This window comes from Rhea pennata, chromosome 10 (genome assembly GCF_028389875.1).
Source record: "Rhea pennata isolate bPtePen1 chromosome 10, bPtePen1.pri, whole genome shotgun sequence".
NCBI lineage: Eukaryota > Metazoa > Chordata > Aves > Rheiformes > Rheidae > Rhea > Rhea pennata.
Window position 1 is genome coordinate 1,659,504 of NC_084672.1, and position 23,487 is coordinate 1,682,990.

Below are 23,487 nucleotides of genomic sequence, written 5' to 3' on the forward strand. Positions count from 1 at the left end.
TTTATGCGTTCACACTAACTGGACAGCCCCATCCACTAAGAGGGCCTTCAGTCACCAAAAACAGGGGTGGCTGTGCTCTTCTACTAAATGTAGCACAGCATTTTCTTACAAAACTTTGAAGATTAAGTTACTTGTATATACTTGCCATATCAGGAAAAACAGTTAGTAGGAACTGCTGCTGTAATTATGAGTCCATTTACTGTACAGTCTAATAAATCTACTTGCTTTCCAGATGGATTAAGCTATTAAACCCCTCACTAAAGGCACAAACAATAACTCCAAAATGGAGCAGCTGCTTACGAATGCATTACAATGCCTCCTCCCAAGCTATCAAGTATTATATTGTTACTACACAGATTAACGAAGCAAAAGATGAAACAGTTTCATCAGTCTCCCTTATATTTAGGCTTTGCAACTAATGCTGTAAATACCCTAACAAGTCTCAAGACAGTGGCAATAACTGCTGTAAGAAGACTCTCAGGAGAAGCCTTGCAAGTACTATTTCAGGAGTTGGGTTCTTTCCTTGGACAGGAAAATAAAGCACGTGGATATTGCTAGTTTTAGAGCATCTTCGCAGCAGGTATGGTACGTTGTATTCCGGATAGTGCTGGCTTGACTGTCTCGGATGCCTCTGCTACCACACTGCAACTGCTTTTCAAGGAGTGTAAGCAGACACTTTTTCTTTCTTAGTTCTCCCTCTCCATCCTAGCTTGAGGAAATGCCATTACACAGTGAAAATTGGTGCACCGTACAGAGCCCTCACCTCAAAGCTCTGCCTTGGACCACGTAGGTATTTGCAAGAGCTGCTACAGAACTACCTCAGTGACCTAGGGAAGTTTAAGCAATTTTTGTTTGACAGTAACTAAAGCATCAATCTCTTTTACAGAAATCCTAGGTACCTGCAAGAAAAAATAACTGCAGCTGCTAACTGTGTTTGACTGACAAAAGCCAGCAGAGGTACGTGCTCGGATTGTACTGCAAGGCACGGGGGGTAGTGCTGCACCTTCCCCCATCCCCACGCAGCAACACCTTATTGGCTTCTCAGGATTACTGAAAATGTGGCATTCCAACCATTTGTCTCCATAAGCTAGGAAAAAAAAAACAAAAAAGAAAAAAAGTGAAGCTTCTTATTTATACCTTTTTCCTTATAGTGCTGTTCTGAGGGGAACTTCAGGAAATTCCTTTGCGTGACTACGTTAATCATTCTGAGCAAGCAGAAAAACTACCTCAATAAAACCACTGAAGATGGAGGACAGAAGTAGCTGCTTTGTAGCCATTTGCACAGCATCCACTCCATCACGTAGCGCAGGCTGGCTGGGGAGAACAAACAACAGGACCATTTTGTTCCTATGAATCATTAGTAACTTGTCATAATGAGCCATCTGATTCACAGCCCTAAAAAGAGAGAGCCTTTACGTCAAGAAAACATCAAGCACCCTTTCTTCCTCACTCCTCATCGTGCCCTCACCAAAACTCGTATTTCTGCAGTGGTCCCATCAGCTCACCAGTCCCTGGCAAGGGTGTGCTGAGATGAGGAAGCACAGTGCAGCGGGCACCACCAAGGAGGATGGAGCCCACCAAGCAGGGATTTGGAAAGCACCACCAGCACCAGTGGCCTTATGAAAAAATTAGTGACTCGTCTTGAATACACGAGCCTTGGCCACACACACGTCTAAGGCAGTTAGGGGGCTGGAGGACAACACAGGGAGAGTCAGAACCAAGCTTTAGTCTGGAGAAGAGATGGCTGAAGGCAGAATCCAACTTAAGGCTTCGTGCTCCTAAAAGGAGATTACAGAGAAAACGGAGACTGATTCTGCTTGGAGGTGCACAGCAAAAGAACAAGTGTCAACAATCACAAGCTGCTGCAAAGCAAATCTCAGCTGGATACAAGGAGAGAAAAGTGCCAGGATGAGAGCAGCTGAGCAGACAGGCTGCCCAGGGAGGCGACGCACTTTCCATCCTCGGAGGCTTTCTGAGCTCGGCTGGATGAGGCCCCGAGCAACCCCTTCGGACTTTGATGTTGGCTCTGCTCTGCGCTGGAGATAGCTGGGAGACCTCCTGAGGTCCCTTCCGACCTCTGCTGCTCCATCTCTGCGATATCTCCCTCCTGCCAAAGGCCTCCCAAACAAGTTCAATTCTCAACTGCAATTAGCCCGAGTAATCTGAAAGGCTCATAAGAGTGTAATTTGACCGACTATTTACATTAATAAGCCACATGTTTTTGTGTGATTGCAAAGTCTGCAATGCTTGTTTGATTAACGCACTTAATTTTTGTCCTTAAAAACAACAGTCTCCTCAGTATCCACGTTACAGCTCCTCCAGCTCTGCCACCGTTCTGCTCCTGCAGTCTCGGAGCAGGTCACCTTTAATCATGTATGCTGGCAACCATTACACTATCCTGTCAGCTCCTATTTGTTACTGCCTTACTAAAAGGGAGAAGCATTTTATAGCGAAGACAGAGACCAGCGAAATTCGGAACGAGTGCAAATCCCGATCTCCGCTCTGCTCTTGCAGCGGTTCCCCTCGGTATATACGTTATAGAAGTGCTGGTGACCGCTGTAACTGAACCACGGTAGCATTTCCTCTGCAACTATTTGCCTTCTCCAAAAAAGCATTTTAGTTGAGTGATTTTTGTCAAAAATTGTTATTTTTTAAACAGCTTATTGGAATTAGTGTCACACAGAATGCTTAACAGCTACAAATACAGCTGCAACCTCACAAGACAACACATCCCCAACCACCCACAAACAAGCTCTATTACACAGAGTAAGTGTTAAAGTGTGTTAACATATACAAAGTATATACGTTTTTGGTAACAATACCTCTAACCGGCTGATATGCTGATTTACATCTATGCTGATGGAAAGCATGCAGTATTTGCTTGCCAATTAAATCCTTATATCCCTTATCTTAAAGGTGGGAAGGTATTTTACAATTAAGCCAAAGTCAAGAAGCACCCAAAGAAAAGGAAGGATAACACTTAAATTATAACAGTACAGCAACCACTTTCTAGATAACAGATGGATAACATCCAGCTGTGCGTTGCATTGAGTGCATGGACGTCGCAGTGCACATGCAACGGGGGACAGGGCAGCTAGGAGCGTCCAGCCGAAGCCTCTGCCACTCGGCTGCACGGCGCTCTGATGAACGGAAAACTCATTACTTCGATCTGAACTTCCCGCTGAAGGCTAGAAATCCTGTAACCTCATTTCCCGACAGCGAGTATACAAGGCCAAATTCCTTTAGTACAAAGCTGATCCAGTACAGCAGCAGCAATTTACATTTTGATCATCCCATTGGAGAAAGGATGAACCACATAACTCACGGTCTACTTAGCCATAGGACGTCAGAACGTATCTATTTCTGAAATCTCTTTCTGAATAATCACTTCTGCAGCTCAACATTAGGCATGTACATCTTTATGTTAATAAGACAAAAAAAGAGCTTTCCCCTCCTGCTTCCCTTTCCATGGCACGACAAACTGCTGTCAAACCTATACACCTACAGAAAAGTTTGGGGAGAAGGAAAGAGGGTGGATACGCAATGCTTAGAAAATTAAGGATCAATCAACATCAGCAGAGTCAAGACTATTATTTTTACAGCCCCCTGTCTTGTGAACATCTGAAAATCATCAGCTCATCTGAAAAACGATCCATCTGAAGAACACCTGACATACAACCTTTTAAACCATCTGGAGCTAAGGTTAACCAATGAAAACGTACTTGAAAGTGCATTATGAAGAGGCAAACAAAAAGACTTACCACCACTAAATTTGGAATTAATGCTCTTTATGAGAGAAGAAATGAGAGAAGATGCTTTTCAAGCCACAAATACAGAACTTTCCAATATAATTCTAGACCAGATTCAGGAAGCATATTAAAAAATGGCATTTAAGGTGGGCAAACTACAACAGCACAAGCCAAACCTTCCAGTCATAGGTGATGAGGTTGTGTTTCTCAGCATACCTATGGTTTATAGCAAGGCAACTTTAAAATCATAAAGCATAATCCCTTCGCTCAGCAAAGTAGCTGTAACAAAGCAAAAAGCCTCTTCTCCTCTTAGTCACATCTAATGCTATCATCTGTTTCAAGACAAGTTTTGCATTCACACTTAGCTGCCCCAGATTTGGTTGCAGGACGTCATCTGGATCTCCTCTTTGCCCACCCTGACTCTATTGAAAACATACATTGCATGAACTAAAACACAAAGCTTGAAGCTTTGCTTTCCTCATTTTTGAAGAAAGAGGGCAACATCAGAATAAAAATCCTTACCGACAGTCCTATAAGCCGCTGGGGGAGAGGATCGTGTTTGCTGGTTTTGTAAGTGGATACATCTTCCCTGAAAATTAGTGTAAAGTGAGCAAGTGACAGGATCAAAATGGTATTTTTCACTATCACTTTCTATTTTACTGGCTTATCAGAGACATTTAAAAATTGTCTCATGACTTGTACATCAGCAAATACATTCTGTGACAAATAGAGTATTTTGTACCAAGTGACACAGTAAAGCCACCCGCATATGATACTGCGCTAGCAGACAGTTAAGCTTGCTTTCTCCTCCTTTGCTTTCCTAATGAATTGAGAAAAGACAGCTTTACGTATCCAGCAGCCAGAGAAGCACAAGTTTCCTTCACTCTGAAAGAACATATTGATATGTTTTGCTCTAAGCATATGGTCCAACTTTTACTTGAACAGAAAATCTTTTACCTCTATGGCAATTTTCACTGAACTGCATTGTACCTTTTGGCTCTTTTTACCACCAGAAAGCCTCAGGTTCGCTTTGTGCCTTCATTTGTTCCCTCTCAGGTTCCCTTTAAGAGCTTCCACCAAAAAATCCTGCCGATCTAGAACACGATAGTTTCCTTCCTGCCGTTAGGAAGCCCAATACGCAACGTGCGCTTCCGTGGGAAGCACAGACCTGTGCTGGCGCTGCCGACAAGGCTTCCCCGACAGCAGCAGAGCCGAAGTAGAGAGGGGCACGGGGCACTCGGCTGCCAACGCGGCCCAGTGCCTAGGAGGCTTCAATACCAAGCGTGCTCCAGACTACAGCCTCGGACATCTGGCCAGTACGGGGCATGCCTACTCGTGCAGCCTTCAAATAGAAACGGGAGAACTCTTTCAGTGTGAACACTGTCACCGTTTAAAAAGGAGTGCACACGAGAAGCTCGCCGCAAAAATCATACACAACTCACACGGAACAGATGAACTTTGAAAACTCACTCCAACACCTTAATGACAGCCTCTATGTTTTTGTGCTAATCTCTGGCAACCCTGACATGATTTCTTCAGTTAATCATGCTTATAGAAAATGAAGGATACACAAACATTGTAAACTGCAAGAACCATTTCAGAGCAGTAAATGAACCTGCAGTTTCCTCTTTTGCTATCGTAATGCACTATGCTGAAAGCTCAGATACATGAAGTGCAAAATCCCAGAGCCTTGCTTTGCTGATTTCACAGTTTACCATTATTGGAATAAACTATTTACAATCATATTCTTACATATTTTCAAGTTATAGTTTCACTGGCATTTTCTTTCACAATGCAAAAAGCAGAAGTTAAGGCAGCAACAGTGTTACTGGGGGGGGGGGGGATGTTGGGGGGAAACAGGGAGGAACCCACCACCCAAACCAGACTGTCATAAGCCAGAGTAACTGGCTGAATACGCCTCGTTTTTATTTCTTAGCCAACTCTGGCACTGCACACAGACAGCTCTGCATGATGGAGTTACTGACGGCAGCTACTCAACAGCAGAATTATGGGCTGCAGTGAAGTTTTGCTGCTGCTCCAACAAAACAATTCTAAAGAGAATGAATTGCACAACAATAAGAAAGGCCAATTAAAGTTTGCTAAAGTGACTTTTTTCAAGAAGTTTAAGGTTTAATTACTGTTATTTCCACTGGTATTTTCTCATAGTGCTCACTTAGAAAAAACAATTGAAAATGTTTTTCCTCAAAGTACATAATGTAAAATATGACCAATGGCTGAACCTCAATATTGATAAATACAAGCTAAGCACTAACAGCAAGTTTTCCATATGTGCTGTTTTGAACAACAAATATAAAGGGTAGAAAAATCCACATGGTCAGCAAGAACCATCATCCCTCTCCTGACCAAAGGGTAAGTATTCCTTTTGATCAGTTGTAAAGCTTGGATTAGTTACAAACCAAATTGCATGCACCAACATGTACTGACACCAGAAGTATGGCAGTGACGCTGCAATAAAGCGGCGCACGTGCCTGTGTCCCCATACAAAAAGGTATAAAAGGAAAAACAAAACAGAACAACCCCCCCAAACACGTACCTACCATTTAGCAATGCCCAAGCCGTGGATAACGGGGAACGGGACTGAGGCACAACAGCAAATGCTCCGTAACGGGGTCTGCCATCCAGGGGTTGTCTGCATCTGGGAGAGAGGCATTTCTTCCCCTTAATCCTTCAAATCAAGCTGTCTGGCACTTCACTCTCCAAATAACAATCTGTCCCAGCAGAGTTTGTGTTTAGACTCTGGCATTAACCCTGGCAAATGTGTTTGGAAACCTTCTGTCTCTGTTTTTACATTCAGCAAGCCAGAGATTACTAGGAGGCAGCAGTGCTGGACAGGGAAGAGATGCAGATGATGTACAAAGCCTACCGCTATTGAAAATTCACCACAAATGCAGGTCTAACTTTCATAAAATGCATGACAGCAACTAATTCTGAGGTTTTAGAATATAACCCATGAATGTACATACGCGTGTAATAAGGTGTAAGATGCATCTTTGTAATCCTTTGTATTTCAACTCTTCAGAAGAGCTGATCAAAAAAAAAAAAAAAAGCAGAATACAATTAGAGCCTACATAGAAGCATGCTGAAAGCTAGTTGATAGCAAACTGTTTTGAATAGGAATTATTTCGTATAGCTACGACAGTGAACATTATATTTTATATGGGAGGTGATTACTGTTAAACATCCAACAGACCAAAAAAAAATTAATAGTCAAAGGAAAGGTCAGTGTTTTCAGAGAAAGCATCTCTCTTCAGGAAGAGACATAGTCCAGCACAGAGAAGAGAACCGGTGCCTGGGGAGAGAGGCAATACTTGTGTCCATTCCTGCCAGCTCTTCTGCTTTGCAAGACTCCTTCCCACCCCTCACTTCCAGCAAAACAGGAACGTACACCTACTGCAATTTTAGGCTGGATACTTTGACTGTATTCACAGGGTTTCTAACTTTCAGATTGTATTTTGTTTGCTATAATTTTTTAATTGGTTAGTCAAGATTAAAAAAAACCCAACCAAACAAAAAAATCCTCCCGGAATTCCAGACTTCAGGCTGCTTGTTCCAGGGACCAGGGCCGCACTGCAGGGTCACAGATCAAAAGCAGCAGCAGGATGTGGCTCACAAACCATGTGCCTACCTGTACTCCTCTAGCTCTGTCTGGAAGGAACATTTAAGTTTAAATAGTGTTGTTAATTACAGCAAACTATTATAGTCTTTATTCTTACAGGCAGCAGCAAACATCAGACAGTAACATTCTACTGCAGTTCCAAATTTCTCTTTTTTGTGATTTTTGCATATCTGTCTCAGCTAGAAAAATAAATATTGCATTTTATAAGCATTAATCCTGACACTAAACGAATCAGGCTACCTCAGCTATTCTAACGTTTACAGGCAGCAGTATTTTATCCATGATTCAACATATCCTTTTCACCACGCACTAACAACCTGAATAAGTCACTTCATCCCACCACACATGGATTTAGATTCTACACGTTATTTAACCAAGAGCAGCAACACTGCGTTGCACCAACGCAGACTAACACGCAGCAAATCTGCAGGCAGGGGAGCGCTGAGCCACCCGGTGCTCGCTTGCTCCTGCCCCGGGAGACGGGTCCCGCGGGAACCTGCCGCCAGCGCGCTTGCACCCCGCGAGCCACGGCCGGGTCCTCAGGTGCCAGTCGGCGACCGCCTACCGCAGCGCAGCGCAGGGACGCGCAATAGCAGATGCTACTGCCTGTTTTCCACTAACAACGATCGTCCTCGCCACCGTCCAGTAAACCTGCCAAGCTAAGCATTACAAGAACAGTGCAAAACAGAATGGCTAATCAACAACAACAATCTGTTTTCTGAAAAAAAGAAAAAAAAATCATTAAACACCAGTTACTCTATTTAGACAGGTCTAACCAACCATGGAGCTGCAAAATGGCAACGGTCCTATTAAACAGGAGGGTGTTTTAGAAGCAGCTAGAGGTTATACTGCATTGCAAATTAAACTTCACCAGGCTACTGCGACCAAAAAAATCATGCTGGGGAGGCCATCCGCATGAAAACGGCTTACAAACCACGCGACGCAATCGCGCTGCTCTGCGCGGCACTACCGAAGGCGCAGGCAGGGCCCTGGCCAGCCTGGGGTATCGCTTCGAGAGACGCGGCTGCGTGCAGCCGCTCAGGAGCGGAGCGGCAGGGAAGCGCAGGACGAAGAGTCACAGAGCCAGAGGCACTGCCGGGACCGAGGAGGAGAACTGCAAATACCCCAGCGCGTACAAACCCGCTGCAAGCGGAAAGCAACGGCTAGGGCAAGCGATAAAAATCTCGCTGCAAAGCGGATTTAAACCAAGTGCTAGGGAACAGCTTGGGAACGCGCTGTGCAGATCGCTGGAGCCTCGGTGCCGGAGGGCCCCGGGGCGGTTCGGCACCGGCGCTCCCTGCCCATCCTCGGTCGCTGCTTCCAGGCCTTGATGTTGTACACCAGTTGTTATGGCTAGGCAAACTTTTTTAAACAGAATATTTACCGCATTTCCTGGGCAGTCGATTTAATTTCATCCCAGCCTGACGGGACGTCAGCAAGCGGAAGCGGCTTGTCCCCGGGCGAGGCAGCGTTACAAAGCGCGTCCACGCCTCCCCTACTGAAACGCCCCTTTTCATGGCTTTCACTAGTAGGAAAGAGGTAATAATTGTGCTGAAATAAGAACAAACGTTATTTCTCTGTGCTTTTATAACTTTCAGCAACAGTTACTGGAGCCTAGATCGAGACGCGCTGCATAGAGCCACCGGTGCAGCGGCTTGAAGCTGAAGCTGGGAAAGCTGCGTTCTGCGCGCGCGCAGGCTGTGCTTTGCCCGAGCGCTTGTGACTACATCTTTCCCACTCGTATTTTAGAACTGCATTTAACTCGTACCTTATACTCCCCCCCAAAAAAGCCCTAAATAATTTATTTGAATTCTCAGACTAGTGGAAAAGCCGGCGGGAAGAGGGCAGCCTCTGCAGAGGGTAAGCGCACGCGGGGCACGGCACAGCCGCGCTGCCGGACGAGAAAGCCTAGCTGCAGCCTCCGGTTGCTGAGGACCGGCAGCGCAGGGAGAAGCCGTCCTGTAGCCCACGCCACCCTCCATCGAATTACACCCGGCCTCTCCGCCCTCGCTCCCCCCTGCTGCCTGCTCCCCGGCGGGAAGCGGGCAGGTCCCGCTGCTGCCCGTGCCGGCCGCGCCGCGCCGTGCCGTGCCGTGCCGTGCCGGCGTGGGGCCGGCGCTCCGCAGGGAATTCCCAGGCGCTCGGGCAGGAAGCCACGTGTCCTCCCACGCGCTGGATTTCGATCCCGCTGCGGGCGCCGGGCACGCAGCTGCACGATTACTTCTCAGAGGCTAGGAAAGAAAAAAAGATGAAATCATTCCAAACTTCTCAGCTGCACAACAGATTCATTGCGTGATTTCCATCCAGATAGAAAAAGCGTTTGATAAAATTACTGTATTTATAACGAATATCCCTTCCACCTCCGTAATTAGGGACCAAAGACAATTGCAATCTCCTATACTTAGGAGAGGAGAGAATTTACAAAGAGGCAATATTCTGCTCCAAATGGGGATCTGCAGTCCACCTTAATCTAGAGGGAATTGCTGAACATCTCTGGCACCAAAACAGATTTTAGCTGTTTTTTCCTGTTGTAATACAGCCAATTTTAATCTTACAACCAGATACTGAATATTTCTCTAATAGCAACGACACTCTCCTTTCTTCAACATCTAAACACCAAACAACCCACAGAACAGAAAGCTGCAACCCCAGCTTATTGCCCTTGGTGAAATTATCTTTCTGCTTTTCTGCCTGGCATCAATCTCATGCAAAACAGCTACGGTAACCACGCCTGGCAATACCATTAAACAAAAGACAGGAACAACAGATACTCCACACGTTTCAAGGGAAATAACTGGCAGCAGAATAACCTCTGCCCTAGCACTTGAAGACAGATTTTAGTCTGTGGCTGCACGACGGTTTCCACTTCCTCCACGGGCTCTGAGTTGGAGCGGATTAACTTCAGCCCCGGCGCCGCAGCCCCTCTAGCAATGCTCCCAGCTGGATTTTTTGCAGGAGCGCTGGATCCAGCTGTCTGAGCTGCGGCTCGGCTGCAATCGTGCGGTTTAACAACAACTTCGGTGCAACTGGAACAGACTAAGTGTTCTGCACCCAGGAGGGCTGGCGCGCTCCAGGATGCTGTGGCAGGGCTGCAGCAGCGACAGCAGCTTTAAACTATTTCGGCATACAAGCAGCTGCTGCCAATAAATTCTCTTAACTCACTCTCCTCCCTAAATGCTTCTGAATAGCCCAGATTAACTGAACTCGGGAACAAGCTGTCAGGCATACTAGCACGTAATGCCTGTGGATCATGCTTGGGCTCATCCAGACCTATCAGATGAATACCATCTGGCACGCATATCACCGCAGAGCTGCTTACCTGGTCTTGAAACTCCTCTGCTTTTTAAAATACCACCGGTTTTAAGAGGAGAAGTAGCGGGGAAGAGAACGATCTGCTCCTTCGGCTAAGGAAACGATTTTCCCTGGAGCACGATCCCTGAGCGGTGCTCTGCCCTCTCCCTGGACAAGCGGGTAGCTTGTGCGAGGAACAGCTACATTAGAGAACAAACCCTCCAGAAAAACCAGCACTCGCTTTTAAATCTAACTCTTTACCTCCATTTATTGTAGACTTGTTATTGACTTGCAACTTGCCATGCAAGTTAATCAAAACATGGTGGGGTTTTGGTGGAGACAAGGCTGATGGAACAGACCAATTCCACCAGTGCAGACTGCAAACGTGCAGAACTTCAGCTCAGCGTTTTTGCTTCCTGACTCTTCCTTCCACCAGTTCCTCGCCCCCAATATTTTTCTTTTACTCTCTTCTTGCATTCTCTTCTACATGAAGAAACCAGTGGGAGTTGTGCTACTGAGCCAAGAACACCGCGATTTCATTTCTGGAGTGCAGATCTTTACCATGGGTCTGTGCAACACTCCCTGACAGAAGCATGTGAGCAATTCCCTTTCCCTGCAAACCTTACAGCAACCGCGACAGCCGCTGGCCCGGAGATGTTGGCACCGGGACCCTCCCGGCTCCCCTGCCATTAGGGCACAAGAGGTAAATCCGATCTGGAGATTCACACTTCAGCAGGAGCCATCAAATCAACAGAGATGCACGCAATGGCCTCAGGAGACAGCACATGTTCACATAAGATCCTCAAAGATTTACCTGCTACTTTTATATAAAATTCCACTTACGAAAAAAAAATATTAACAGGAAACAAGCAGAATAAAGATATTTTGCATATTCAGTTGTTTTTCTGCAAAAAGAGGCCACACAATTCCATCTGTCTTCCCCATCACTTAAGGTAAAAAGGAAAAAAAGATTTGCAATAGATGCATGTTCTTTGATCACTGCACAGAGATTGAATCTAATGGACTATAAACTAGCAACCTTTCCTGTGTCAATAAATTATGTATGAATAGGTATTCATTCAACAAACACAGAAAGCATTGGGATAGTGAGTCAGAACTGCTAGAAAAATTTCCCTTCTTTTCCAAAATCATTACCATTTCATGCATTCATTTCTGTTGCTAAAGAAATGAGGTTCTGTGGTTTACCTGTTTTTCTAATGCAAATTCTACTTTGTAGAAGTTGATGTTTCTATTTTAAATAAACTGCTGTGAAAAATCAATGAGCCCAATTCTTCTTCTCCCCCGCAAAGGTAGGTATTATCTCTACCACGTGCTTAATAGCAAAGACGACTTCTTTTCAAACTAAAAAGTATGAACAGGAAGGATGCAATCAAGTTAACTATTTTGAGGAGAAGCAAAGCCAAATTAAAAAAGCTTTAATGAAAAAGCTTTATAAAGCTCATATTAAGCAGTTTAACTCAGAAATCTTTCATTAAAAAAATAAAAAGCATCTCTCCCAAATTATCATCATATGCAAAATTTCCACTTGCAGGGAACAGTTTTCATAACCATTTTGAATACAATCCTAATTCCACAGACAGGCATACGCTGAACTCCAGAGCAGCATGCTCCTCCTTCCAGGCGTGACCAACAGCAGCCTCCATGGTCATGACTAAATGGATACTTCCTCTTTCCAAAAACACAAGTTTTCCAATGGCAAAACACAATGTTCTAGGCACTGCAGAAGAAACTAAAAGCCACTCTGAGAATATTCTTCGTATTCTCTCAGCAGCTCTTACCCACTTGCTTCTGTAGTGAAAACACAAATTCTTTCTTCACTATTTTCTGTTCAGTTCAAGTAGGTTACTCAACAATTTGGTTACACAACAAACAGTTGCCCTCCCTTTTCTTCCCCCCCCCCCTTTTTCTTTTTTCTTCTTTTCTTTTTCTAAATCATGAAACATGCAAGTCCTTGAGGGAGGAAGTAGGAGAGAAGCAACTCATTAAACATTACTTTTTGATCTGAAATACTTTGATTTAGGTTTCTTAGAAGACCTTTCATTGTTATAGCAAGAATGAGCATATTTTGCAGCAGTAACTCTTAAAGAGCTCTTCTAAATACAAACTACCTTATTTTTACCAATTTCTACATTAGCATAAATATCTGCTTTTGCTGTGCAGATTTCAGACAAAAATTACAGTGCTCCCAGTTTTAAACTAGCAGTAGAAAGCATGCATGCCTTAAATCCACTCTTTGCTTATCTAGCATGTCATGTCAACTCATGCGGATTCACAGTGAATAACCAGCACTGCTTGTTATATCCTAGAAAACACACACACACACACACACACACAACAAACAAACAAAAAAAACCCACGGGATTTCAAGATATTCTGGAGACCAGAAGCATCTCTCTAACTGTTCCACAAATCGTTAGGCTGAACTAAGTGTTTTAAGATTCAAACTGCTTTGTCTCATTGGAGGAAGAACCTCTATCACAAGGAAAATATCTTTACCAAAAATCAACAAAATAAAATTGTTTAGTTCAACTAAGTATATTCAGAATGAAGCTTTCTACATTAAACAAGCTTAAAGAAATTTTCACTTGATAAAGATTTAACAGGTTCACTTTTGAAAACAGGAATATACAGTGAACCCCTGCTATGTGAACCCCTGGTAAGAGTTGTAGCATTTGTGTAGCTTGAGCACTCTCATTGGGCTATCATCAGATCTGAACAGTTAAAATGCATTTTTAAACAAATATATTTAGCCTTGGGCTTTTTAAAAAAGTGGGATGTTAATAGAGAATAGTGGAAAACTATTCATCTATCTACACACAAACACACAACACTTGCTTTATAGACAAGCTATGTTTATCCTACAATAAGATCATTAATCTATTGAAAATATATTTAAAAAAAAAGTGTTGAGACTGACAACGATACTACACTTTAATGATTAATCTTGACCATGTAACATCACCATGGGCAAAAGAGCTATTAACGTAAGTCAGTTAAATCACTCTGCAGATGGAACCCATCAAGCCACCCTAAGATAGTTTATTAACAAAATACTTTAAAGCATTTCTGAAATATTACAAGTTTAAAGTATGTATTTAACATTTGCTGTGATTTTAGTGCCAAATTAAATATATATAAAAATAAAGGAGTTTGTGCTATTCATGATAGGTCTACCACTGACAAAAGTAGCACTTCAAGCATAACTGTATTAGAAGCAGAGTTTTGGTTTTGTTGCTCATTTTTAAGTGAGCAATTGGCAGTGGAATTGCCAAAAACAATCTGCAAACATGCAAAGATTCAGTTATGCAATTGAACACTAACAATAGTTTGGCTGATTATACTTTTTGTGCTGACCACATTCAGCAACGGGCATTGCAGTGAAAGACTGCTCATACAGACAAGATAAAAGGATTCATCCCATCTCTGTGCTAGCATCTTTACTACAAATTTAAATAAAAATAAGATTTTTTTAAAAGCAAACATTTTAAGTTAACACATAAGCATTTACTATTCTTCCAGATGTTTAAGGAGCAAATGCAAATAGAGTGTTTTTGGCTCCTTTCCTAGCATCACTGATAACATTCAGAAAAGATGGTGCATGGAAGATACCAAGTAAGGGCGCTAAAGACCAAAATTACCGGCTGCTTCTCTCTTTTGCATTACTGGCTCCACTGGCTGCTGGGCATGAAGCAAAGCAAGGGGCTCCTGGCATTTCAGCAGAGAAGACAGCACGGGTGCCTTTTCCCCACCGGGTCGTACAGCTCGAGGCAGACAGGACTGAGCGGGCTGCTGGGCCACCAGCATGCCATTTAAAAACACATCTGTGCAGGACGCACTGCAGCGTTCACCCCGCGCCAGGCTCCCAGAGGCGTCTGGTCTGCCTGCAAGTGGTCAAGTTTTGTGATGGTCCTTTCTGAGCATCCTGAGTCCATTTTGTGGCAGCTTGCAAAAGCCATACTTCTATTAAATACACTTTTACTGTCAAAAATATTTTTCATTGAACATGCCACTTTCATGAGCCAGCTTGTTGTAAACTTACCACTTGCAAAACTCAAAGCCAGGTAAACACGTGGATTGATACAAGATTCATTAACTACAACCATCAAGATGTGTAAGCAGACTACCCATGTTAACATAAGCTTCCACATAAAACCCGAATAACAGAACTGCAGACCAATGAGTCTGACCTGAAAGCATTTTTGTTTTAGCTGAAGTTAGCACTGTGTTACAGGAAATGTGCTTATAGGGCTTAACACTGTTAGATGGATGCAGAGACAAGTATTCGCTTGTGAGCGAAATACACAAAATGCAATTAGCCAAGCTGCCAAAGAGAATGCTAATACCATATTCATTTTACAAAGAAATTGTTAGCGGTGTATCTTCATATTTGACTTGTTTCTAGTTCTAGTTATCTGCAGAAAAAAAGGAGAAACAATTGCAGAAGAATAGCAACATCTTTGCCAAAAAACAGCAAGCAATTAAATCTCCTCTACACATGGAAACATGCATTAAAGCTAATCATTGCATATCAGTCAATGTAATTACAACTCAAACCCAACACAGTCCACGTAATTAATTAGAACCAGCAGAAACCTTATAATGCAACTTAAACACTGTATCAAGAATATTTCCTTGCAGTACCAGGAAGTCATAGCACTTCCCTTGTCTGATTTAAGGAGCACTTGGCCAAAGAGAAGACAGACGGATTTTTTTTCCCCTCGACATCAACATTTGGAGTGATATTAAGCTCCTCATTCAGACACCGTCTGTAGTCCGATTATAATCTAGGTAAGCCCAGTCAGGACAAAGCAATTCAGCTCACTCCAGAATTCCCCATAATCAGCTGCTAATGGCTGCAGTAAAAAACATCTGATCTGGGTTACAGATTCTCAGCTTTGATAGGCTTGTTAATGCACAGAGCTGGGGGGGGGGGGGAGTATCTTTCCCTTTTGCAATTCTTATTAGTTTAGCTTTCTTTTGTTCCCCTAGACATTGCCCTTGCCAGAGAAAAACTGTTTACAGAACTCCAACTGAAAGATAATCCCAGAGAGGGCATGGCAATATTTTCCAGCCTTCACTCGACCATTATGCTAGTTCCACTCGGATTTGAACGGCTTGGCGTTTTTCAGAGACTTTCTGCCAGAGCAGGAACAATAGAAAGACAATTTGTAGCTGCAGCAAGTGCAGTTGCTCCACCCTTTGCGATACAAAGAGCATTAACGCTTACCCTAAATGAGTAAATAGTGACAGAGCTTAAACCTACCTCCTGCAACTGACAAAATACATGCACACGTACATATATATACACACACACACACGCATATAGAGATATACACAGAAAACAAAAGAGAGCGCACAAGAGCATGTGAGCGACTGAGAAATACCATTCTGTTGCAAATTTTGCAAGAACTAGTGGTATTTAAATATCAAGTGCTTTCATCCTTCTTCCACGCTCTGAAAGAAGTTTCATCTTCGGCAAAGACCACAGCCGACAGACCGGGTTTGAGCGCTCTGCAGGCATTTTCCCCACGCAAGCAGAACAGGGCCAGGCTGGCTACAGCATGTGCTCATGCCCAAGCGGGCAAATAGAGGCCAGGATGCATCTTGCAGCACTTCTGTGACTGTTAGATGTACATTACTCCACAAGCCAAGTGTGCAAGAGATTTTGCCCAACAGAGATTTTGCAGGAGAAATGCTGGATTTACTAGCTAATAATTCTTTATGAGGCAAATTATCCAGGGAGCAAATGGCCATCACTTTCCTTTTGGTGCTTTCCAATTTCACACAATCTGTAAACATTGATTGCTTCAGGCTCTAACAGCTATAGAGCATTTCAGCTTCTAGTCCATTTTTGTTTCAGTTTCAGATACCTGTCCGGGTCCTCAGTGTTTCTAGGTTTGCAATCTAACATCACCACTTATATACCACTAATATGCTCTGGCCTCACAAATCAGTGGCTTAACACATATTTAGTTACTTATTTCAAGTAGGCACAAATTAACCAAACCACCTTTTTGCCATCTGCTTAGAGAAACTAATTCCCACTTAGGGTAATAACGTGATGTGACATTTCCACACTAGCTACAGAAATGCATGCTTGGACACAGCTCCGGAAACACCGCCAGGCTCAGCTCCACAGGGAGACAGTTGAACACAGGACACAAAAATGCAGTGAACTTGTGGAAATTTCCAAAAACAAGCTGGTCCTTCAGAAAAACAGCCTGCTGGAATGTCAGTTCGGGACATGCCAATCCCGACTCCGCCATGACCATAAAACAAGCGGGGGAAGGGAAGGCTTAGCCATATATTTCCAGCACGGGAAGTAGGTCACTCAAGAAACTCTTAATGGACTTACTGTCACGATCTCCTCCCACTCAGCCAAGACACAGCAAATTCCACGAGCGAATTCGGAGCTGCACGGTGGCTGCGCAGAAGAGTCTGCATCACAGCGGTCACAGAAATGATACTCTTCCTTGATTCAAATCTTCTTAAGGATCTTCCAGACTGACCTTTTTTCAAATGTTGCTAGTTAAAAATTAGATGAAGTCCTAATTAACCCAAAGCAGAAATACAAACAAAAGCCACCTCCGTGCTCTAGAGGCCATCCAGCTGCATCTTACTGAGGCACCGATGGAGCTGAGTTCAAACAACGTCAGTAGGTGTGTTACAGATGCACAGACTCGGATATTTAAAATATATGATGAATCAAACAACTTGCAAAGACTTCAATCTAATTATCACAGCTGAACTGTTACCATTGAAGCATAAGCAGAATAAGAGATCATCACAGAATTATTACAGAAAAAGCTTATTAAATAAAGTAGCTCGGGAAACATTAATTGAGGCCATCCAAAAAGGATAAAAAGACTTCACTGAAAGGCATCGGCCTGAAAAAGTCATCTAGAACCTCTCTGCTGCTTTGAACGGACCATAATTACCTGGAGATGTTTCAGGAAGGAAAGACAAACACAGAAAAGCAGAGACATGACCTGGTATCCACAGGTACATTCAACGTGAAGGTGTAAACAGCATGTTTCTCCCTGTAGTCTTGTTTATTGCCAAAGGTCTAGCAAGGTTACTAGCAAGCACTCAGGCAAAACATCCCATTCTTTCACAAATATTTTAAAAGTTTCTTTAAAGAAAGTTGCACCCTCACACACACACACCTTATCATCAAGAACAGAACTTTCTCCCAAAATTTCAGTCCACCAACTGTTCAATATTCAAGCCTAAAAGAGTTAATAGACCTATAACACTAATCTACTTTCTTCTAAATGCTATAGGGCTCTTTTTCATTTAGAAATTCGATGCAATCACTCTTAATTCACTCTCAACCCCACTGAGAGCCCATAAATTAGTATTTTATGTAGCAGTGCATCTGAAGGCTCCAGCCAGGGTCAAGGCACTGCACTAGAACAGAGGCACTGGCTCCAGAAAGCTTCTCCGTCCTGGTCTATCACAACCCCCTTTTAGCAGATGCCAAAATGCTCCATGTGTGTTCACAACAAACAAGTAAAAACATCATACAACTGCTCAGTCTGTGCCAACAGATTATTTTCTGCTCTTTCCTGGTAGACAAATTAGCAGTCCACCCAGGTCTTTTCCTTTATCATATTAACAGTCAGTATTGTCTAAAACATATTAAATGCAACAATATAGCAGACTTGAAAAACTGAATAATTCACAAAGGTGAAAAGGGTCTGCACAAAGCTAAGACATTTTGCAAACATCATTCTTTCATCTATCACCCTCCCCAGTATTTTTCTTAAACCAGTACTGAACTCGGGGACAATCAATACCTGATGCAATTCTAGCAAAAGCAAAGCAATTTTTAATGTCTCCCTCGTACCCCTGTTCCATACCATCCATCACTCTGAGAAACACGATCAAGACACAAGCCTATGAATAAATGCTTTTTCTCCAGGATTAAATCTAGACTGCTTCTAAATACACAGAGTCTCTAGACTACACGGACACATTAAAGCTTTGGGGATTGTCAGTGCTTCTGCTGCTTCATTTCGCCTATTCCTCACAGCTCAGATCTTGAACTGCTTTCATCAAAACAAGACAAAAAACCCACTTTTTTACACAAAACCTCATGATGCTCACACAAGCAGATTGCTAGGCTTGTTCAAGAAGAAGATACATACGTAAAAACCTGGCAGCAAAACTTGATTCCCCTACTAAATAGGATATTCTCTCAAATTTTACTGCCTAGGTGTTAATAAAAAGCATCCTTTACGATCGGTTAAGCTGGAAAAGGTCTGGGAAGTACGATGAGTTTGACAAGCCAAACAATTCAGGAGCAGGCTTTGAGACCACACTGCGTGCCGGAAGCCCGAGCACTTTCAGCAGCTGATAAAAACACCCCACCAGGGACTCGGTGCCTTTGGTCTCTACTTCAGCTGCCCAGAGGGTAAAAAGGCCCAGTGCGGTAACACAAAATGGATGCTTTTGCAAACAAGTTTCGCTCTCCAGTTAAACATTCATTTGCTACTTTTGACTGAAGATTTTAACTGCTAAAATGGATGCTGTTTTCTGCTTATGTAAAAGTAACGAGAGAATTTAAACCTTTCTGTGCCTTGGACAATCCTGCAGCATGAAGTAATGCGAAATGACAGCTCACGTAGACCAGAGCAGGCTATAAAAATGAACTTCGGAGATTAACCTGGACAGGTCCAGGGGGAGCACTTACCTAAACCGAATGAATTCGGTAGTAACACGCTGAAAAATAAAACTTACTAAGTTTACATTACACACAGCAGAACAGCATGTGTTTAATTATTGGACAGAAGTTTAAAGTTCCCTTTACTCATTTTGAAATGCTTTGAAATCACTTTTCTGGTGCAGCAGCCCCAAAACAGCTATTATCTTTCTACTGTCACGCAAGAGGCATGCTGGAAATCCTAGGCAAAATTTGCTCGTGTCCAATTTTGGCTTCTCTCCCTTTGAATTAGGTTTCCTGAAGTTTTGTGCAGGATATGCCGCACTAGAAAAGAAACTCTTTTAAGTACAAAAATCACTAAATTACTTAGTTAAGACAAACTTATGTCTTGAAAATTAGCAAGTCACGGAGAGCCAAGCTGTAGTTTGTTAACATATGTATTTTTTACAGCCTCCCCAAACCTCGGCATAGTTACAACAGGTTAAAAATCCTGCCTCTTCCTGCTGCAGAAATCACGCTTACAGCATGGGTAATTACCCTCAACATGCAAGAGATGGCAATTAACCTGTTTCTTACACAAAAACAAACCACGGGGCTAACAGCATGCAGACCTATTGCAGACCTATTCTCACGCACCATCGGGTCGGGACGACTCACCGGCGGTCGCGCTGGAGTCGCCGCGGGAGCTTTCCCGGGCTCAGCCTCCAGCAAGCACACGCAGCTCCCGCGTCTCGCGGGCGAGACCTCCCGCCGCCTCCGCCCCGTCCTCCCCGACCCGACGGCCTTCAGAGCTCACCAAGCTCGCTTACCGTCCGCGGGAGGAAAATAAAACCCTTGCAGATCAGGTTTCTTGCAGGACAGATCTTCCGCTACGCGTGTAAACACCAAGCAGCTCCGTGCCGGCGATGGGCAGCCCGCTCGCGGCTCCTCCGGGCGGACAGGAGCTGCCAGCACCACCACCCCTCCTGCAAGCACCGAGCCTCGCGCAGCTGCAAGTTATTAAACTGCACGGATGTTAACCGTTTAGGCATCGAGAGGACGCTGTGCACTCAGTGCACCGCGGTCTCCAGAAGCTCAAGCCCGAGAGATAACCGAACGCGTGCGCGGAGTAAGCGGGAGACGGGAAGAATCCGCTCCGTTCTTACCTTAAGCAAAAGGAGGTCTCTGAAGTCTAATGCATCGCAGCTTTGTCAGCTTCAGAAATATACTGGTTGGTGATTTAATGCGGTTTCCCCTTCTGATCTCCTAGAGGGGAGAGGTGGAAAAAAAAATTTTTTTTTTTTTTTTAAGTACTTAAGGACCTGCTACAGCAACTGGAGTTGAGTTTCTCCCCCTCTATCTGTACAAATCCTCTTACGCAGCCCTGCCGGCTCCTAAGACAGCACTGCTGACGAATTTCAAGGCTCAGCTCTTGACATGCAGAATCACTGAAGGATCAAGAGCATAAATGTCACTTCCTCCAGGCAGCACATCAGCTGCAAAGGAGTCTAATCTGCTCTCCCCTCCGCAAGCCGACCCAATTGAAGAGCAAACGCTGACATCTGCCTCACGTCAGGCTTTCATTAAACGTTTCTGAAGAATTCCAATTTAAACCCCATAGTCAAAGGATCCCACTTTTAGTTAAACTATTATGTAGTTCCACTTGAGAAGCTGCACAAGTGGAAGAATACAAACTGCAAAGCTAATAACACACAAGTCCAAGACCAACCGTGAAACAAATTGCAGCTGCCTACATCTGAGCAGGAGCAGAAGCTCTGCAATTATTCAATGAGGTCCACAAAAGATTTAACTAGCCAAATTCCACTGCAACGCTTTCTTTATGGTATCTGTGCTGGTCCCAAACTATTTGCTAAGGTTTCTCCCATCTCCTTTATTACTTGTGCATATTTCTTAATCAGATCCAACAGGCAAAAAGTCTATTGAGACTAGAAGATTTTGTGGCAGTTTTTTGTAATGTAGTGGCCTAAAGTTCCTTAAAAAAGAAATTATATGTCTTGAACATGAGATTTGAAATGCATGCTACATGCAGATTAAACAAAAATCAGGACACCAGACTTGACTTGAAACACCACATAATTAACTCTGAAAATGGCATTTTAATGGTCTCTGCCCTTCCTCAGCTTGGCAATGGCTTGTATAATTACACTCTTATTAGCTCTCTGCCTCTTTCCCTTGCATTCCCAATTTAAAATTAAACAAAAAGTCTTCTGTTGGAGTTCGCCTTCAAGTGGTCTTGTTTTAAAAGGATTACCCTTCAGTAAAAGCAAACCAGATTCCACAAAAGGAGGCTTATTTAGCCATGTGAAGTCTTTCTTTAGGTATCTACTACACACCTGGCCTTTTTTTTTTTTTTTAATCTATTTGTATTTTATTACTGAATTAGCTCAATAAAGTAAATTTAGTTTTATCACCCATTAAAATTTATGCCAATGCAACTTGAGCCTGCATGGTATTTCTCCATATAATCCTCTCACTGGAGGCTCAATTTAATAAACAAAGGCAGCTCTAATAATTCAAATCTTACTTTCAAAGATGTGATGTGCCTGTCAGAAGCTTTCTGCAACATAGTCAGTACATTTCTTCACTCTCTCTCCAAGGCTTTGCATATATTTAAGCCTGTGTCTTGCTTTTTGAATGCTGATAACTACTGTGTTTCTTTTCTCTCCTTTAAAGGATTAAACACAAGCACACAGACATTTTTATTAGTGCATCATGCACCATTAAATTGTCAGCTTTTCTTCTATGATTCTCTAAAAAAATAAAAAATAAGAAACCCATGGCCTTGAAAACATCTTTACAACAAAATACTCATTTTCTTAGCACTTATTTATAAAGTGAAGCAAACAAAGCTAAAATCCAACCAAGTACTTCTTTTTTTTTTTTTCTTACAGCCAGGTTAGGGAAGACTAACCACAGGGAACATGCATTTTTAAATACAATAGCGTACATTCACATGACATCTGTCAGAAAGCCCTTCACTTTGTTTCCCCAAGAGAATTATTTTTATTATTTAATAGTTCACCCTATTGCCTTCAAGTAGCAAGGCAAGAACTCCAAGGATTTGCATTCTTGACATGCAGAAACAACAACTCCTAGAGAAGAAAAATTAAGGTTTTAGCAAAAGAAAGCAGAGATATTTTTGTCCAACATGGTCGTCTGCACAATAAGAATATGTTTAAACAAAAGTTCTATTTTTTTCCACGTTGAGGAGATGCAAGTGTTAGGATTCCCTTCAGAGGGAGTGCTGCTTCTTTATTACCTTCTCCATCCTAGGCTACTGCTTCATCCCATGATGAATCACGATTCCCTTAATATTTCATGGGTGCTAAACCTGATCACATTACCAGAAGTCAGTATGGAAAAACTGACTGCTACTCATTACAGACAAAATTTAGCAAATAACAATAAAATAAGAATAGTGCAATTTGCTTGAATCAGCTTAATGACTGAACAGCTTTAGGATGCAAGCTAATACGCTTTGCTAACTGACCATTTTTAGCTTTGGAAGCTGCCTTCTAAAGCCAGCCCCCTCCACCTTCTCCGTCAATGTTTCAATCTGTGAGCGAAATCTCCCAGTATTTACGTGCCATTTCATAGACCACAACTTCCTTCTCAAATTCTAATCTACTGGAAAAAGAGCCAAACACTTCCAAAAGGGCCACACCTTGGCATGATTTTGAATATTGGATTCTTTTTTTTTAAATTAAATTTCCTTAGATGAAAATTTCCTTAAAATAGGTAGAACAGCACTTCAAAACATAGCATAGAGTATCACCTTTGATGGTGGTAGCTCTGTGGCCACAATTTGAGGGGCAAAAAAAGGACTAGAACTGCAAAAGTTGGTTTTCCTACAAAATAATATCAGTCTAATAAAGATTCTCTCCATAAAAGTCTTTTACCTGATGCATCCCTACAAAGTTTTAAAGTAATTGACATATCTGAGAGGTTTAACTTTGAATGCAGAAGATCCACAAACAAATGGCGACTTAAATTTGTGCTTTTCTTGTATTTTTCCTACATACACAGCTGAAGCACCTCCATAGCTATTCAAGGACAAGAATTCATCTTTAAAATATTGGTAAAAGTCCAGCAACTGTCATAGTCTCGTTTAACGTAGACTTAGG

General features: G+C 42.9%; 1 protein-coding gene across 8 annotated transcripts in view; it reads right to left on the reverse strand.

Moving 5' to 3' along the window:
- The window catches only part of GLCE (glucuronic acid epimerase), a 62,371-nt gene that overhangs the window by 20,987 nt on the left and 17,897 nt on the right, over nt 1-23,487 (reverse strand). For 4 of the 8 annotated variants that reach the window (XM_062583462.1, XM_062583459.1, XM_062583461.1 and 1 more), the window contains exon 2: nt 20,509-20,608. The exons of 1 other annotated variant lie outside the window; for it this stretch is intronic. Coding sequence is in view for 1 of the 7 variants with exons in the window: in XM_062583457.1 (XP_062439441.1) it covers nt 8,771-8,775 (5 nt within the window). In the remaining 6 variants the exon portion in view is untranslated. Of the gene's footprint in view, nt 1-8,770; nt 9,088-20,508; nt 20,609-21,887; nt 21,942-23,487 lie in introns of those variants that run through there. 3 more of the 8 variants (XR_009959398.1, XM_062583457.1, XM_062583463.1) reach the window with 2 other exon arrangements.